General features: G+C 37.5%; 2 protein-coding genes across 2 annotated transcripts; both read left to right on the forward strand.

Moving 5' to 3' along the window:
- The first annotated feature begins 8,769 nt into the window (after positions 1-8,769).
- On the forward strand, positions 8,770-10,041 carry LOC128133732 (uncharacterized). Its single transcript, XM_052771263.1, has one exon. The coding sequence runs from the start codon at positions 8,770-8,772 to the stop codon at positions 10,039-10,041; it is 1,272 nt and encodes a 423-aa protein (XP_052627223.1).
- Positions 10,042-15,080: 5,039 nt separating this feature from the next.
- On the forward strand, positions 15,081-16,352 carry LOC128133733 (uncharacterized). Its single transcript, XM_052771264.1, has one exon. The coding sequence runs from the start codon at positions 15,081-15,083 to the stop codon at positions 16,350-16,352; it is 1,272 nt and encodes a 423-aa protein (XP_052627224.1).
- The last annotated feature ends 3,921 nt before the right edge of the window (positions 16,353-20,273 follow it).

Below are 20,273 nucleotides of genomic sequence, written 5' to 3' on the forward strand. Positions count from 1 at the left end.
ACATGCCCAAGTGGGTTATGCAATGCACCAACTACTTTCCAAAGGTGCATGATGGCCATTTTTCATGATATGATCGAGAAATTTATGGAGGTCTTTATGGATGATTTCTCGATATTCGGGTCATCTTTTGAAGATTGTTTATCTAATTTGGACTTGATGCTATCTAGATGTGAAAAGACAAACCTTGTCCTTAACTGGGAAAAGTGTCACTTCATGGTAAAAGAAGGAATTGTGTTGGGACATAAAGTTTCAAGGAAGGGGATAGAAGTGGATCGAGAAAAAGTGGACACCATAGCTAAATTACCCCCTCCAACAAATGTAAAAGGGGAAAGGAGTTTTCTTGGCCATGCAGGATTTTATCATCGCTTCATTAAAGACTTCTCGAAGATCACTAGGCCTTTGACTCAACTAATCTTGAAGGATGTTCCATTCGATTTCTATAAAGAATGTCATGAAGCATTTCATTTATTAAAGGAAAGATTGACCACTACTCCTATCATGATTGCACCAAATTGGAATCTTCCTTTCGAGCTAATGTGTGATGCTAGTGATTATGTGGTGGGTGTTGTTTTAGGGAAAAGGGTTGATAAACATTTTCAACCTATTTATTATGCAAGAAAAAATTTGAACCCAACTCAAGAGAACTACACTACTACCGAGAAGGAGCTGCTAGCAGTAGATTACGCTTTTGATAAGTTCCGACCTTATTTGGTATTATCCAAGACCATAGTTTTTACAGACCATTTTGCCCTAAAGTATCTTTTTGCTAAACATGTTGTTAAGCCCAGATTGATACCCTGGGTCTTACTTTTACAAGAATTGGATATTAAAATAAAAGATAAAAAGGGAATGGAAAACGTAGCTGCCGACCATTTGTCAAGATTAGAAAACCCACATCTGGAGGAGTTAGAAGAAGACAAGATTGGAGATGATTTTCCCGACGAGTATCTTTTAGTAATACCCAGGGAGGTGCCATGGTTTTTAGATATAGCTAACTACTTAGCAACCGAATACATTCAAAAAGATTTAACCTATCAACAAAAGAAGAAATTCTTTTCGAAAATCAAGTACTACTTTTGGGACGACCCATACCTTTTCCGAAGCTGCGCGGACAACATGATAAGAATACGTGTATTCGGAAAGAAAGTCGCGAAATCTTGGAACACTACCATAGCGGGCCCGCTGGGGGACATCATGGAGCACATTACACGACTAAAAATATTTTTGATATTGGGTTTTATTGGCCCACAATTTTCAAAGATGTTGCTCAATATGTCAAGGAATGTGATTCATGCCAATGAGTGGGGAACATATCATCCCGAAATGAGATGCTCCAACATAATATTCAAGTTTGTGAAATATTTGATGTATGGGGGGTTGACTTTATGGGACCTTTTTCAATGTCAAAAGGGAATAAATATATCTTGGTGGCGGTCGACTACGTATCTAAGTGGACGAAGGCACAAGCATTACCCACTAATGATGCTCGGGTGGTGGTGCGATTTTTGAAAAATCTATTCTCAAGATTTAGAGTTTCTAAAGCTCTTATTAGTGACCGAGTCACCCACTTTGCAAATGATCAATTAGCCAATGTGTTGAAAAGGTATGGGGTACATCATAGATTCTCCACATCCTATCATCCACAAACAAGTGGGCAAACTGAAGTGACAAATAGGGCATTAAAAAGGATTTTGGAGAGATCGGTTGGAGGAAATTGAAAGGAATGGTCAGATAAACTTGATGATGCACTTTGGGCCTTTCGAACAACATTCAAAACACCTATTAGTACTACACCATATAGGCTAGTTTATGGAAAGAATTGTCATTTACCGGTTGAAATAGAGCATAAAGCTTAGTGAGCTTTAAAGATGTGTAATTTTAAGTTGGCTGAACTTCGTACCAACCGGTTGATGCAAATGAATGCCCTTGAAGAGCTTAGAAATGAGGTCTACACTAGTTCCTTGATATACAAAAAAAACCAAGAATTGGCATGACAAAAGACTAAAGGGTAATTTAATGATGGACAAAAGGTGTTACTCTTCAATTCAAGGTTAAAACTTTTTTCGGGTAAGCTGAAGACACAGTGGGATGGTCCTTTTGTGGTGAAACAAGTTTTTCCACATGGAGCTATTGAGCTTATATCAAAAGATAGGACTCCTTTCAAAGTTAATGGTCATAGAGTAAATAAATATGAAGAGGGAATCCCAAAACATGAAGGAATTCAAGAAAGGCTGCATTTGGAAGAAACTATAGAAACGTAAAGTAGGAATGAGTCCAACTAATGACTCCTTAAGAAGAAGCTCTCCTGGGAGGTAACCCGAGTTTAGAGTTTGCTTTCTTTTATCTTTCTTTTTTCATTTTATTTTCGTTTTTTGTTAGAATCTGCTTTTATCAATCTTCTTTTGTGCTTAAAATGATTGCTTGAGGGCAAGCAATGCTAAAGTGTGGGGTTATTGGCATAAAATTTAAGAATTTAAATTTTTATCAAACAGAACGTAAAACTCGTCGAGTGTATGTACCTACTCGGCGAGTCCATCTAAGAAATCACGAAAAATCGCGGATTCGCGTATCTACTCGGCAAGTAGACACTTCTACTTGGTGAGTCCACGTATTTACCCGAAAAAAATATATAATTTTCACATTTTGTAAATAAGGGGTTTTAACCCTAATTGGTAAAACTCAATTGCAAACGCAGTCACCAGCCGCTCGACGAGCATATTCTTCTCTCAAGTCTTCATCTTCAAATTCTTGCTATTCCTTGCCTCTTCAAACAAATAGGTAACGTTTTTATACTTGTTCTTGTTAAAGATCATGTCTTGGGTAAATTTGTTCTTGTAATCCGTGAAAAAACGGGTTTAGGGGTTACTCCAATCCTAGGGTTTTGATTTTTAGGTTGATTTAGACATAATTTCTTGCAAATTTATGCTTAATAGACATACCAAGACAAACCCCTGGACTAATTTGTGTATTTGGACGGTTGATTTTGCCCGAATCAGAATGGACTCGCACAGTTCATACTACTCGCTGAGTCGGTTCGTGGACTCGGCGAGTCTAGGTTGCAGATGCCCAGAATTTTGACATTTTTAATTTCTCTGTGTTTTGTTTGTGGTGTTCTTCGTCCTGTTTTGTGTAGCACCCCGTTCTTAAAATATCTATTTATGGGTTCCCAAGATCAAGAGTAAGGGCGTTTCGGTCTTTCATGAGCAATGGGTTTTTATTCGAGAAGGTTTCAGATTGGGGTGTGTTGCTAGAAGCGTGGACCTTCTCGCCACCTTTCCGTGGATATCAAGTTCGTCGGAAACGGATCTAGAATGAAGGAGTTATGATACTTTAATGATATTGACACTTATGACACTTATTAGAAAAGGTTGGCAAGGAAAGGCCATGCATGCATGGGACACGCGTGGGTACACCCAGCGTAGGCTGGGTTACGCCCAGCGTGGGGTGATCAGATGAACGCGGAGTCCCTCGACGTACGCCCAACATACGTCTGTCATCCAAAAACCCTATTTTAAGGGCCAACCACTATAAAAGGAACATAATGGTTCTCACCCTAGCCTCCATAAACACTCTTTCATCCTCAGAAACCCTAGATAGCCATACCACCTCCATTATTGGGTGTGTTTGACCTTGGAAAGATTGTTTTGGCAAAGGAGAGTCTAGAAGAAGAAAGAGGAAGTTGTCAAAGAAGGAGTTGAGTGGCTGGAGCTCATAGATCTGGAAAGACATCATCTTCTAAGACCCTTTTGAGGTAAAAAGTCTCTGGCTTGACAATCATATTGTGTAGATCTATGTCTTGTGAAGTTTTGACACCATTCTTGTCCCAAAAACCTCATCTTGATGCATGATTCGAGTTGGTTGAGATTAATTGTCCTTTCAGACCATAGGAGAGGTCTTGAGTAAGAAAAATGAGGTCCCAAGGGCTATGGTAGTCTCATATGTGATATAGATAGGTCTTAATGGATTAAGACCATGGATTAAGAGCTTTATAGACGTCCCAAGTAATAAAGTTTGATACTTTATGGATCCTAGGCATATTTGGTCTATGGATCTGAAGTTTAGGCTTAAGAGCTTAAGCCATTAAGATCTTATAAGGAGTTGTAGTCCAGCGAAGGTACGCCCTGCGTAAATGAGGGTACGCGCGACGTACACGTCTTGGAGCTGGTATGCTAAGCGTACATTGAGTTACGCCCCGCGTAACGCTTCCAGTTTGGGCCTTGAGTATTTGGGCCTCGGTGTGGGCTGTGCTTTGGGTCTTTGGGCCTTAGTGGGTCATCAGGAGTCAGGGAAGATGGGCCAAGTATGGGTGTTGGGCTTAGGGTAAGGCCCAATAAGGAGAATGGGCCTAAAGTAGCAAATTGGGCCATTAATGGACCATTAGTGGGCTTGAGAGCTTACCTAGTGTTGGGCCTTTCATATTTTAATTATGGGCCTTAGTCTTGGACCAGATTGAGTTAAGGGTAAATTGATCAATTTACCCTTGGAGGGATATTGTGCTTTATGACAACCCGAAATTTAGGGCTACTATTATAACCGTCAATCTATCCGTGAATCTCTTGTTTATCCGAATTACTGATTTTTAATGCACCTAAAGTAAAATAAATAATTTTATTCCATTTATTATATGATGTCATATGATACATTGCTTCCGAGTGTGTAAATCGTCAACATAATCAAACCGCTTAAATGACAACGTTAATCAATGCGTCTGAAAAACTGAAATTTTGCATTAACCAGTTTTGAAAAAAAAAAACATTAAAATATTATAGTAAATGTTCCCCTATTTCCGAAAATATAAATAATGTCTAAAACGGAGTTCGTATGCAAAAGATACGACCATTTTAAGAAAACAGACAGTAAAACACTGGTTTTCTTTAATCGCGTAAAACCGATCGATCCGTTGAGGTACTTACGCTTTGCCGACGAGATTTCCGAGAGTGTTTTTGGACTCTGGCTATAGTCTAATATTTAATTTCACATTCAAAATATTTTTAATAAAAATATTCACAAAAATCGCGAAACGGACACCGCGAGCCGTTTAGACGTAAAACTTCAAACGCAATTTCCCGGAGATCCCTAACTTCAAAAATTAATCCGTTTGATGTTCCAGAATCCTTGAATTAAACTCAATCTAATGGTACTTTAAAAAAAAAATCTCAATTTCTGGATTCCGATGCACCTGAATTTGAGTGTGTTTGAGCATGAAAAGAGAAATGTAATCCAAAGATGGGACCCACAAGCCAAAGAAAATCTGATTTCTTCTCCTTTTCACTTCACCCCACGTGCTTCCCCTCCTCCTCTCTTGTTCTTTGTGTGCAAACATCCCCAAAGTGGTACAAGATATGGGGTTTAAGCATGGGCTTAGTAGGCTTGTGAGGGCTTTCAAACACTATAAAAGGAACACTTGGGTTCCTCCTTCATCACACCAAAAACCTCAGCTCCATTCCTTCCTCTAAAATCTCTCTCGGTTCTCTCCAACACCACCATAACACCACTATTCCCTACACCATAAATCTACCATCAGCCACCCCTCTTACTCCACTGTTTTAGCTAGCAAACACCCTCTCCGACCAGCTGCCACCTCCCCTCTCTCCGTCTCATCGACCCACTGCCGAAGGAACCAGAAAACGGGCAGCAAAGGAGCTGCCGGAATTTCCCGAGCCACCACCACTGCTATTGTCGTTCACTGCCATCACTCTTCATCTACCGTGAGTTCCATTTGCACCATTTTTTTTGTATTCCAAACGATTAATCATAAGCATCAATGTAGTATTCTTATATATTTTTTGTTCTTCGTTTATACCTGCGACGTGTGACGAACAGGAGGCCATTGCCTCCTGTTACGAAAGCAATGAAAGCAAACTGCATTACAAAATAAATATAACCAGTCCCTCAAATTCGGATTTGTACGGTTTTAGCCCTTGCATCTCAATTTGTTTTGAAAACTAATCTAAACCTTTCAAACTCCCAATAGATTTAAATAGTTTCAGTCCCTTAACTTAGAAATTGCCTAGAATTAGCCCCTCGTTCTCAAAAATTATTTTAAATCTAGTTTTTAAACAATGAAAGTTTAATCAAATGTTCAAAACTTACCCCCACTCGAAAATATCTTTCAAAACAGATCTAAAGACACCAAACCTTCATTTTATTTATTAAAATTACACCCCTCCTTGTGATTTATTTGCAAAATAAATCCATGATTCAATTTTATAAATTCAACAAAACATTTTTAGTCCTTATTTGGAAATAATTTAACAAATTCAGTCCATTTAATTTATATATGGACCTTATACTTTGGTTAAGTTACCAAACTACCATCCACATATTAATTTATGTTAACATTTTCTTAGGAAACTAAATTATCTTGGAGTATCGTGTTCACGACAATACGTTTCGGCTTTTCTTACTTCACTTACTCGCCATACACACATTAAGGTGAGTGTTACGGCCCCACTTTTAAATATTTTCGGGGGGGGGGGGGGGGGGGGGGGGGGAATACATGTAGTACTTGTATATCTAGTATATATCTATTTTCTAAATACTTTGTTTAAACAAACAACACTGCCGTTTTTATGCAGTATGATTCACACAAAAATATTATTTATTACGCTACTACTTACGGTACGTGTACTAAGGAATATTTATCATACAAAATACAAAAAAAAATATCATTGTTTTGTGTAAATACTTTATCGGTTTTAGAAATAATTGTTTAAACGCTTACATGTTAAGTAAACAAAATCGTTTTAAACCTCAATAGTTTTATATGTTATTTTGTTAAGATAATACGATTAATAAAAATAACATATACGTTTTGACTAAAATTATGCTATGGCTGTATAGCCGGTTATCAACTTGATAGTTTCATTATACCTCATACATAGATAAAAAAATATATATAGGTTTATATATTTTTACGAGCTATAGAGCTCGTATCTTAGGCTCAATTATGTGCTTGTACTCAAAGTTTTATTAATTGTTTATACAAGTATTGTACTTTTCAATGTGTACGCTTATCAAATATACTTGTGAATCACCTGTTTATCCGTATCTGCGGTTGTTAAGTTCAACCTTGGCAGATAACTTTATCCGTATATCCGTATATCTGTTTATGACATAAATATATAGGTTTATACATTTATACAAGTTATAGAACTTGTATCTTAGGCTCATACTTGTGCTTGTATACACTATACTAAGTTTTGTCAACTGTTTAAACAAGTATCGCACACTTTACGTCTGTGCTTATCAAATATACTTGTTGTTTATCCGTATCTGCGGTTGTTAAGTTCAACCTTGGCAGATAACTGTATCCGTATATCCGTATGTTTGTTTTTCCGTATCTGCGGTTGTGAAGTACAACCTTGGCAGAAAACTTTATTCGTTACCCGTACAACCATGGATTTGGTTGCTTTCAAACACAATTTAAAATATGGAATTACTAATGGAACATAACGTTTTGGCTTCAAAGATTTATTACAAACACAACTTTAAGTATGGAATTACTTATGAAACATAACATTTCGACTTTCAAAGATTCATTACAATCATAGTTTTACGTATGGGTTTACTTATACAAACTATACATTTTGGCTTTTAAAAACTCATTGCAAACACTGTTTTAACTATTGTTATACATACAAAGATAATACTTTTTAGACCTACTAAAAGTATTACTGCGTTAGCAGAAAACCTGTGACACTCACCAACCATTGTGTTGACTTTCAAAATTACATGTATTCTTAGGGGATCATTAGCCAGACGTTCAGACAGAAGATTAGCTGTGGATTGCAGGCGACCTAGCTAGCTTGTTTTTGATATTTGCCTACCTGTTTAAGGCAACTATTGTACTATTATTATCTGTAAGAACCTTGTATTCAAACTTAATGATGAAATACAAATGCAGTTTTGTTTATCGTTGTACTTGTGCTATATATTCAGTTTATCTGTGATCCATGAACTTAGTCCCACTCCCGGCGTGTTCCGTCTTGGTCGGGGGTGTGACAGAATGGTATCAGAGCTAAATTGGCTATAGAGAACTCGTATCCTCGAAAGAGGAATACAACTATAGCAGACTAGCTTCTAATAAAAGTATTATTAATAATAACACTATTTCTCGACTACTTACACCGTTTGATGTCCGGCCATCGTCTGTGCTCGGTAGTCGGGAAGAACAAACAAAAATTAATAATACTACAAACCCCACCAACCATAATATATAAGAGTTTGTATATACTCTGGTTCGCGATGAGAACACTTAATAAAATTTTAACATCCCTTCAACTAAAACTACCAACTCAACCCTTTAGGTCAGACGCCTCAATTAGGGTTAGTATCGTACATAAGTCATACCATAAATAAACCTGGAATGCGCACCTATGTTATTTATGGTCAGGCCGGTGCACAACCAACCCTGAGCAAGGAGTCTGACAGACTACAACGGTTGAATGTTTTAAGAGATTGAAGGATGTTCTCCAGATTCGCTACAGCAACCTAGTACCGTAGAATCCATACATACATTTTAAAACACTTACAATTCATTAGCAATTAAGGTTCCCTTTCTATCCCTTAGAAATCTAGAGGATTTCTAAACCAAGCACCTTTTCCTTATCATTTGGAAATCTAGAGGATTTCTAAATCAATCCTCTTTCTCTTATAATTTATAGGATTTCACAAGCGAACTATATCATAAAATGCATCCCATGCATACTTGTTAGGACTTTATAGTATTAACACAACTTAACGTGTCCGTTTTAAACATATTAGGAGATGGCCCCACGAAAGCAACCGGGAGTTCGTCCACCGCCAACTCCCCGAGGCAACCCGAGGAGAACCCCACCAGTAACTCAAACATCAGTGGAAATGCCAAACCAGGGAGGAGACCCAGAAGTAACAAATGTAAACCAAACATTCCAAATGAATTCCGCCATGATACAGAACATGCTCGCACAAGGAATTGCTACGGCTTTGGCAGCATACGAGGCAGCCCGAAATGGAAACACTGGAAATAGTGGAAGTGGCACTACCGCAATTCACCAAAGATACACCAGACACTGCTCCTATAAGGATTTCATGAGATGCAAACCTCGACCCTTCTACGGCACTGAAGGAGCTGTTGGGCTATCTTGTTGGATAGAAAAGACTGAGGCTGTCTTCCACATCAGTGCTTGCCCCGATGACTATAGGGTTAAGTACGCTACCTGCACGTTGATGGACTCCGCCTTAACTTGGTGGAATAACCATGCGAAGTCCATGGGAATCGCTGAAGCTTATGCCATGGGCTGGGAATCACTGAAGCAACTAATGACCAAGGAGTATTGTCCCCGACAGGAGATACAGGCTCTAGAGCAAGAGCTTTGGAACCTTGTCATGAAAGGATCAGAAGTAGCTGCCTACACCTTTCGATTCAATGACCTTGCAAACCTTTGCCCAGGAATGGTGACCCCGGAAGACAGGAAGATTGAAAGGTACATCTGGGGCCTAGCTTCACCTGTTCAAGGTCTGGTGACGACATCCAAACCCTCCACTTTCGATAGTGCTAAGCAATTAGCCTATCAGTTGACTGGACAGTGTGTCCGGCAGGGTACCATGAACCCACCGGCAGAGAAGAAGAACACTGGAGGCACCAAAAGGAAGTTTCATGGGGAAACAAAGGAGGACTCCAACCATCACAAGGTTGAACCAGAACCATTAGCTGTCTACGCCGCAGTTACCAACACTCCCACACCAACTAAGTCCTACTATGGGACTTTACCTCATTGTATAAAGTGTAATTTCCATCATGTCAGAAATTGCAGGGAGGTGATCTGCAACAAGTGTAACATGAGAGGTCACATCTCGAGGTACTGTAGAAGAACCCCAACCACTACGGCAGAAGGAATTCGTAACTGTTACGAGTGCAATCAGCCAGGGCATTTTAGGAAGGACTGCCCACAACTAAAGAACCAAGGTGGCAATGGAAGGGTACTTATGATCACATCAGGAGAGGCTCTTCCGGAACCACCTGTGGTTATTGGTACGTTTCATAACAACAATGTTTAGGCCTCGGTATTTATTAATACTATTGCCAATTAAAGTTCTATCGACCATAGGTTTCAAAACGCGATTAAACATGAAATCTATGCAGTAGCTATAACAAAAAGTACTTGCTAGTTGCCTTATCACCCAAGTTAATCATGCCATTCACATAGAAACTAAGGACCCTTGCTGGTAATCTATGCTTGCTAAATTTATATGTTAGGGTTGTATATAATTAAGATTCTATAGACTTAGGATTTGTGATTCCGCTTTACTTCCTGTTCTTTGTTTGGTTGTGGGCTTAGAGTAGAATCACTTATTCGACTGTCTATTGAATCTTGATTATATGCGACTTATATACACCAAGGGAATGTAGAAGGACCAGCCAAGGATCATGCGGCACGTAAGTACATTACTATTTATCGATATGGAAAAAGTACTCCCTAGTTGCTTTCTCACCTGAATTAATCACATCATTCATATAGAAATTAAGGACCCTTGCTGGTAATCTATAATTGCTAAGTGTATAAGTTGGGGTTATATATAATTAAGATTCTAAAGACTTAGGATTTGTGATTCCACCTTACTTCCTGTTCCTTGTTTGGTTGTGGGTTTAGGGTAGAATCACTTATTCGACAGTCTGTTCGATCTTGATTATATACGACTTGTATACACCAAACAATTATAGAAGGACCAGGCAGGGATCATGTACCACGAGATTACATTACTATTTATCGAATCCCTAGTACTACCAGTACCAACTTAATTTCGGGACGAAATTTCCTTTAACGGGGAGGTAATGTGACAACCCGAAATTTAGGGCTACTATTATAACCGTCAATCTATCCGTGAATCTCTTGTTTATCCGAATTACTGATATTTAATTCACCTAAAGTAAAACAAATAATTTTATTCCATTTATTATATGATGTCATATGATACATTGCTTCCGAGTGTGTAAATCGTCAACATAATCAAACCGCTTAAATGACAACGTTAATCAATGCGTCTGAAAAACTGAAATTTTGCATTAACCAGTTTTGAAAAAAAAAAAACATTAAAATATTATAGTAAATGTTCCCCTATTTCCGAAAATATAAAGAATGTCTAAAACGGAGTTCGTATGCAAAAGATACGACCATTTTAAGAAAACATACAGTAAAACACTGGTTTTCTTTAATCGCGTAAAACCGATCGATCCGTTGAGGTACTTACGCTTTGTCGACGAGTTTTCCAAGAGTGTTTTTGGACTCTGGCTATAGTCTAATATTTAATTTCACATTCAAAATATTTTTAATAAAAATATTCACAAAAATCGCGAAACGGACACCGCGAGCCGTTTAGACGTAAGACTTCAAACGCAATTTCCCGGAGATCCCTAACTTCAAAAATTAATCCGTTTGATGTTCCAGAATCCTTGAATTAAACTCAATCTAATGTACTTTCAAAAAAAAAAATCTCAATTTCTGGATTCCGATGCACCTGAATTTGAGTGTGTTTGAGCATGAAAAGAGAAATGTAATCCAAAGATGGGACCCACAAGCCAAAGAAAATCTGATTTCTTCTCCTTTTCACTTCACCCCACGTGCTTCCCCTCCTCCTCTCTTGTTCTTTGTGTGCAAACATCCCCAAAGTGGTACAAGATATGGGGTTTAAGCATGGGCTTAGTAGGCTTGTGAGGGCTTTCAAACACTATAAAAGGAACACTTGGGTTCCTCCTTCATCACACCAAAAACCTCAGCTCCATTCCTTCCTCTAAAATCTCTCTCGGTTCTCTCCAACACCACCATAACACCACTATTCCCTACACCATAAATCTACCATCAGCCACCCCTCTTACTCCACTGTTTTAGCTAGCAAACACCCTCTCCGACCAGCTGCCACCTCCCCTCTCTCCGTCTCATCGACCCACTGCCGAAGGAACCAGAAAACGGGCAGCAAAGGAGCTGCCGGAATTTCCCGAGCCACCACCACTGCTATTGTCGTTCACTGCCATCACTCTTCATCTACCGTGAGTTCCATTTGCACCATTTTTTTTGTATTCCAAACGATTAATCATAAGCATCAATGTAGTATTCTTATATATTTTTTGTTCTTCGTTTATACCTGCGACGTGTGACGAACAGGAGGCCATTGCCTCCTGTTACGAAAGCAATGAAAGCAAACTGCATTACAAAATAAATATAACCAGTCCCTCAAATTCGGATTTGTACGGTTTTAGCCCTTGCATCTCAATTTGTTTTGAAAACTAATCTAAACCTTTCAAACTCCCAATAGATTTAAATAGTTTCAGTCCCTTAACTTAGAAATTGCCTAGAATTAGCCCCTCGTTCTCAAAAATTATTTTAAATCTAGTTTTTAAACAATGAAAGTTTAATCAAATGTTCAAAACTTACCCCCACTCGAAAATATCTTTCAAAACAGATCTAAAGACACCAAACCTTCATTTTATTTATTAAAATTACACCCCTCCTTGTGATTTATTTGCAAAATAAATCCATGATTCAATTTTATAAATTCAACAAAACATTTTTAGTCCTTATTTGGAAATAATTTAACAAATTCAGTCCATTTAATTTATATATGGACCTTATACTTTGGTTAAGTTACCAAACTACCATCCACATATTAATTTATGTTAACATTTTCTTAGGAAACTAAATTATCTTGGAGTATCGTGTTCACGACAATACGTTTCGGCTTTTCTTACTTCACTTACTCGCCATACACACATTAAGGTGAGTGTTACGGCCCCACTTTTAAATATTTTCGGGGGGGGGGGGGGGGGGGGAATACATGTAGTACTTGTATATCTACTATATATCTATTTTCTAAATACTTTGTTTAAACAAACAACACTGCCGTTTTTATGCAGTATGATTCACACAAAAATATTATTTATTACGCTACTACTTACGGTACGTGTACTAAGGAATATTTATCATACAAAATACAAAAAAAAATATCATTGTTTTGTGTAAATACTTTATCGGTTTTAGAAATAATTGTTTAAACGCTTACATGTTAAGTAAACAAAATCGTTTTAAACCTCAATAGTTTTATATGTTATTTTGTTAAGATAATACGATTAATAAAAATAACATATACGTTTTGACTAAAATTATGCTATGGCTGTATAGCCGGTTATCAACTTGATAGTTTCATTATACCTCATACATAGATAAAAAAATATATATAGGTTTATATATTTTTACGAGCTATAGAGCTCGTATCTTAGGCTCAATTATGTGCTTGTACTCAAAGTTTTATCAATTGTTTTTACAAGTATTGTACTTTTCAATGTGTACGCTTATCAAATATACTTGTGAATCACCTGTTTATCCGTATCTGTGGTTGTTAAGTTCAACCTTGGCAGATAACTTTATCCGTATATCCGTATATCTGTTTATGACATAAATATATAGGTTTATACATTTATACAAATTATAGAACTTGTATCTTAGGCTCATACTTGTGCTTGTATACACTATACTAAGTTTTGTCAACTGTTTAAACAAGTATCGCACACTTTACGTGTGTGCTTATCAAATATACTTGTTGTTTATCCGTATCTGCGGTTGTTAAGTTCAACCTTGGCAGATAACTGTATCCGTATATCCGTATGTTTGTTTATCCGTATCTGCGGTTGTGAAGTACAACCTTGGCAGAAAACTTTATTCGTTACCCGTACAACCATGGATTTGGTTGCTTTCAAACACAATTTAAAATATGGAATTACTAATGGAACATAACGTTTTGGCTTCAAAGATTTATTACAAACACAACTTTAAGTATGGAATTACTTATGAAACATAACGTTTCGACTTTCAAAGATTCATTACAATCACAGTTTTACGTATGTTACTTATACAAACTATACATTTTGGCTTTTAAAAACTCATTGCAAACACTGTTTTAACTGTTGTTATACATACAAAGATAATACTTTTTAGACCTACTAAAAGTATTACTGCGTTAGCAGAAAACCTGTGACACTCACCAACCATTGTGTTGACTTTCAAAATTACATGTATTCTTAGGGGATCATTAGCCAGACGTTCAGACAGAAGATTAGCTGTGGATTGCAGGCGACCTAGCTAGCTTGTTTTTGATATTTGCCTACCTGTTTAAGGCAACTATTGTACTATTATTATCTGTAAGAACCTTGTATTCAAACTTAATGATGAAATACAAATGCAGTTTTGTTTATCGTTGTACTTGTGCTATATATTCAGTTTATCTGTGATCCATGAACTTAGTCCCACTCCCGGCGTGTTCCGCCTTGGTCGGGGGTGTGATAGAATGGTATCAGAGCTAAATTGGCTATAGAGAACTCGTATCCTCGAAAGAGGAATACAACTATAGCAGACTAGCTTCTAATAAAAGTATTATTAATAATAACACTATTTCTCGACTACTTACGTCGTTTGATGTCCGGCCATCGTCTGTGCTCAGTAGTCGGGAAGAACAAACAAAAATTAATAATACTACAAACCCCACCAACCATAATATATAAGAGTTTGTATATACTCTGTTTCGCGATGAGAACACTTAATAAAATTTTAACATCCCTTCAACTAAAACTACCAACTCAACCCTTTAGGTCAGACGCCTCAATTAGGGTTAGTATCATACATAAGTCATACCATAAATAAACCTGGAATGCGCACCTATGTTATTTATGGTCAGGCCGGTGCACAACCAACCCTGAGCAAGGAGTCTGACATACTACAACGGTTGAATGTTTTAAGAGATTGAAGGATGTTCTCCAAATTCGCTACAGCAACCTAGTACCGTAGAATCCATACATACATTTTAAAACACTTACAATTCATTAGCAATTAAGGTTCCCTTTCTATCCGTTAGAAATCTAGAGGATTTCTAAACCAAGCACCTTTTCCTTATCATTTGGAAATCTAGAGGATTTCTAAATCAATCCTCTTTCTCTTATAATTTATAGGATTTCACAAGCAAACTATATCATAAAATGCATCCCATGCATACTTGTTAGGACTTTATAGTATTAACACAACTTAACGTGTCCGTTTTAAACATATTAGGAGATGGCCCCACGAAAGCAACCGGGAGTTCGTCCACCGCCAACTCCCCGAGGCAACCCGAGGAGAACCCCACCAGTAACTCAAACATCAGTGGAAATGCCAAACCAGGGAGGAGACCCAGAAGTAACAAATGTAAACCAAACATTCCAAATGAATTCCGCCATGATGCAGAACATGCTCGCACAAGGAATTGCTACGGCTTTGGCAGCATACGAGGCAGCCCGAAATGGAAACACTGGAAATAGTGGAAGTGGCACTACCGCAATTCACCAAAGCAACACCAGACACTGCTCCTATAAGGATTTCATGAGCTGCAAACCTCGACCCTTCTACGGCACTGAAGGAGCTGTTGGGCTATCTTGTTGGATAGAAAAGACTGAGGCTGTCTTCCACATTAGTGCTTGCCCCGATGACTATAGGGTTAAGTACGCTACCTGCACGTTGATGGACTCCGCCTTAACTTGGTGGAATAACCATGCGAAGTCCATGGGAATCGCTGAAGCTTATGCCATGGGCTGGGAATCACTGAAGCAACTAATGACCAAGGAGTATTGTCCCCGACAAGAGATACAGGCTCTAGAGCAAGAGCTTTGGAACCTTGTCATGAAAGGATCAGAAGTAGCTGCCTACACCTTTCGATTCAATGACCTTGCAAACCTTTGCCCAGGAATGGTGACCCCGGAAGACAGGAAGATTGAAAGGTACATCTGGGGCCTAGCTTCACCTGTTCAAGGTCTGGTGACGACATCCAAACCCTCCACTTTCGATAGTGCTAAGCAATTAGCCTATCAGTTGACTGGACAGTGTGTCCGGCAGGGTACCATGAACCCACCGGCAGAGAAGAAGAACACTGGAGGCACCAATAGGAAGTTTCATGGGGAAACAAAGGAGGACTCCAACCATCACAAGGTTGAACCAGAACCATTAGCTGTCTACGCCGCAGTTACCAACACTCCCACACCAACTAAGTCCTACTATGGGACTTTACCTCATTGTATAAAGTGTAATTTCCATCATGTTAGAAATTGCAGGGAGGTGATCTGCAACAAGTGTAACATGAGAGGTCACATCTCGAGGTACTGTAGAAGAACCCCAACCACTACGGCAGAAGGAATTCGTAACTGTTACGAGTGCAATCAGCCAGGGCATTTTAGGAAGGACTGCCCACAACTAAAGAACCAAGGTGGCAATGGAAGGGTACTTATGATCACATCAGGAGAGGCTCTTCCGGAACCACCTATGGTTATTGGTACGTTTCATAACAACAATGTTTAGGCCTCGGTATTTATTAATACTATTGCCAATTAAAGTTCTATCGACCATAGGTTTCAAAACGCGATTAAACATGAAATCTATGCAGTAGCTATAACAAAAAGTACTTGCTAGTTGCCTTATCACCCAAGTTAATCATGCCATTCACATAGAAACTAAGGACCCTTGCTGGTAATCTATGCTTGCTAAATTTATACGTTAGGGTTGTATATAATTAAGATTCTATAGACTTAGGATTTGTGATTCCGCTTTACTTCCTGTTCTTTGTTTGGTTGTGGGCTTAGAGTAGAATCACTTATTCGACTGTCTATTGAATCTTGATTATATGCGACTTATATACACCAAGGGAATGTAGAAGGACCAGCCAAGGATCATGCGGCACGTAAGTACATTACTATTTATCGATATGGCAAAAGTACTCCCTAGTTGCTTTCTCACCTGAATTAATCACATCATTCATATAGAAACTAAGGACCCTTGCTGGTAATCTATAATTGCTAAGTGTATAAGTTGGGGTTATATATAATTAAGATTCTAAAGACTTAGGATTTGTGATTCCACCTTACTTCCTGTTCCTTGTTTGGTTGTGGGTTTAGGGTAGAATCACTTATTCGACAGTCTGTTCGATCTTGATTATATACGACTTGTATACACCAAACAATTATAGAAGGACCAGGCAGGGATCATGTACCACGAGATTACATTACTATTTATCGAATCCCTAGTACTACCAGTACCAACTTAATTTCGGGACGAAATTTCCTTTAACGGGGAGGTAATGTGACAACCCGAAATTTAGGGCTACTATTATAACCGTCAATCTATCCGTGAATCTCTTGTTTATCCGAATTACTGATATTTAATGCACCTAAAGTAAAACAAATAATTTTATTCCATTTATTATATGATGTCATATGATACATTGCTTCTGAGTGTGTAAATCGTCAACATAATCAAACCGCTTAAATGACAACGTTAATCAATGCGTCTGAAAAACTGAAATTTTGCATTAACCAGTTTTGAAAAAAAAAAAAAAACATTAAAATATTATAGTAAATGTTCCCCTATTTCCGAAAATATAAAGAATGTCTAAAACGGAGTTCGTATGCAAAAGATACGACCATTTTAAGAAAACATACAGTAAAACACTGGTTTTCTTTAATCGCGTAAAACCGATCGATCCGTTGAGGTACTTACGCTTTGTCGACGAGTTTTCCGAGAGTTTTTTTGGACTCTGGCTATAGTCTAATATTTAATTTCACATTCAAAATATTTTTAATAAAAATATTCACAAAAATCGCGAAACGGACACCGCGAGCCGTTTAGACGTAAGACTTCAAACGCAATTTCCCGGAGATCCCTAACTTCAAAAATTAATCCGTTTGATGTTCCAGAATCCTTGAATTAAACTCAATCTAATGTACTTTAAAATAAAAATCTCAATTTTTGGATTCCGATGCACCTGAATTTGAGTGTGTTTGAGCATGAAAAGAGAAATGTAATCCAAAGATGGGACCCACAAGCCAAAGAAAATCTGATTTCTTCTCCTTTTCACTTCACCCCACGTGCTTCCCCTCGTCCTCTCTTGTTCTTTGTGTGCAAACATCCCCAAAGTGGTACAAGATATGGGGTTTAAGCATGGGCTTAGTAGGCTTGTGAGGGCTTTCAAACACTATAAAAGGAACACTTGGGTTCCTCCTTCATCACACCAAAAACCTCAGCTCCATTCCTTCCTCTAAAATCTCTCTCGGTTCTCTCCAACACCACCATAACACCACTATTCCCTACACCATAAATCTACCATCAGCCACCCCTCTTACTCCACTATTTTAGCTAGCAAACACCCTCTCCGACCAGCTGCCACCTCCCCTCTCTCCGTCTCATCGACCCACTGCCGAAGGAACCAGAAAACGGGCAGCAAAGGAGCTGCCGGAATTTCCCGAGCCACCACCACTGCTATTGTCGTTCACTGCCATCACTCTTCATCTACCGTGAGTTCCATTTGCACCATTTTTTTTGTATTCCAAACGATTAATCATAAGCATCAATGTAGTATTCTTATATATTTTTTGTTCTTCGTTTATACCTGCGACGTGTGACGAACAGGAGGCCATTGCCTCCTGTTACGAAAGCAATGAAAGCAAACTGCATTACAAAATAAATATAACCAGTCCCTCAAATTCGGATTTGTACGGTTTTAGCCCTTGCATCTCAATTTGTTTTGAAAACTAATCTAAACCTTTCAAACTCCCAATAGATTTAAATAGTTTCAGTCCCTTAACTTAGAAATTGCCTAGAATTAGCCCCTCGTTCTCAAAAGTTATTTTAAATCTAGTTTTTAAACAATGAAAGTTTAATCAAATGTTCAAAACTTACCCCCACTCGAATATATCTTTCAAAACAGATCTAAAGACACCAAACCTTCATTTTATTTATTAAAATTACACCCCTCCTTGTGATTTATTTGCAAAATAAATCCATGATTCAATTTTATAAATTCAACAAAACATTTTTAGTCCTTATTTGGAAATAATTTAACAAATTCAGTCCATTGAATTTATATATGGACCTTATACTTTGGTTAAGTTACCAAACTACCATCCACATATTAATTTATGTTAACATTTTCTTAGGAAACTAAATTATCTTGGAGTATCGTGTTCACGACAATACGTTTCGGCTTTTCTTACTTCACTTACTCGCCATACGCACATTAAGGTGAGTGTTACGGCCCCACTTTTAAATATTTTCGGGGGGGGGGGGGGGGGGGGAATACATGTAGTACTTGTATATCTAGTATATATCTATTTTCTAAATACTTTGTTTAAACAAACAACACTTCCGTTTTTATGCAGTATGATTCACACAAAAATATTATTTATTACGCTACTACTTACGGTACGTGTACTAAGGAATATTTATCATACAAAATACAAAAAAAAATATCATTGTTTTGTGTAAATACTTTATCGGTTTTAGAAATAATTGTTTAAACGCTTACATGTTAAGTAAACAAAATCGTTTTAAACCTCAATAGTTTTATATGTTATTTTGTTAAGATAATACGATTAATAAAAATAACATATATGTTTTGACTAAAATTATGCTATGGCTGTATAGCCGGTTATCAACTTGATAGTTTCATTATACCTCATACATAGATAAAAATATATATAGGTTTATATATTTTTACGAGCTATAGAGCTCGTATCTTAGGCTCAATTATGTGCTTGTACTCAAAGTTTTATCAATTGTTTATACAAGTATTGTACTTTTCAATGTGTACGCTTATCAAATATACTTGTGAATCACCTGTTTATCCGTATCTGCGGTTGTTAAGTTCAACCTTGGCAGATAACTTTATCCGTATATACGTATATCTGTTTATGACATAAATATATAGGTTTATACATTTATACAAGTTATAGAACTTGTATCTTAGGCTCATACTTGTGCTTGTATACACTATACTAAGTTTTGTCAACTGTTTAAACAAGTATCGCACACTTTACGTGTGTGCTTATCAAATATACTTGTTGTTTATCCGTATCTGCGGTTGTTAAGTTCAACCTTGGCAGATAACTGTATCCGTATATCCGTATGTTTGTTTATCCGTATCTGCGGTTGTGAAGTACAACCTTGGCAGAAAACTTTATTCGTTACCCGTACAACCATGGATTTGGTTTCTTTCAAACACAATTTAAAATATGGAATTACTAATGGAACATAACGTTTTGGCTTCAAAGATTTATTACAAACACAACTTTAAGTATGGAATTACTTATGAAACATAACATTTCGACTTTCAAAGATTCATTACAATCACAGTTTTACGTATGGGTTTACTTATACAAACTATACATTTTGGCTTTTAAAAACTCATTGCAAAAACTGTTTTAACTGTTGTTATACATACAAAGATAA

The sequence above is a fragment of the Lactuca sativa genome, chromosome 4 (genome assembly GCF_002870075.4).
Source record: "Lactuca sativa cultivar Salinas chromosome 4, Lsat_Salinas_v11, whole genome shotgun sequence".
In the NCBI taxonomy this organism is placed as follows: Eukaryota; Viridiplantae; Streptophyta; class Magnoliopsida; order Asterales; family Asteraceae; genus Lactuca; species Lactuca sativa.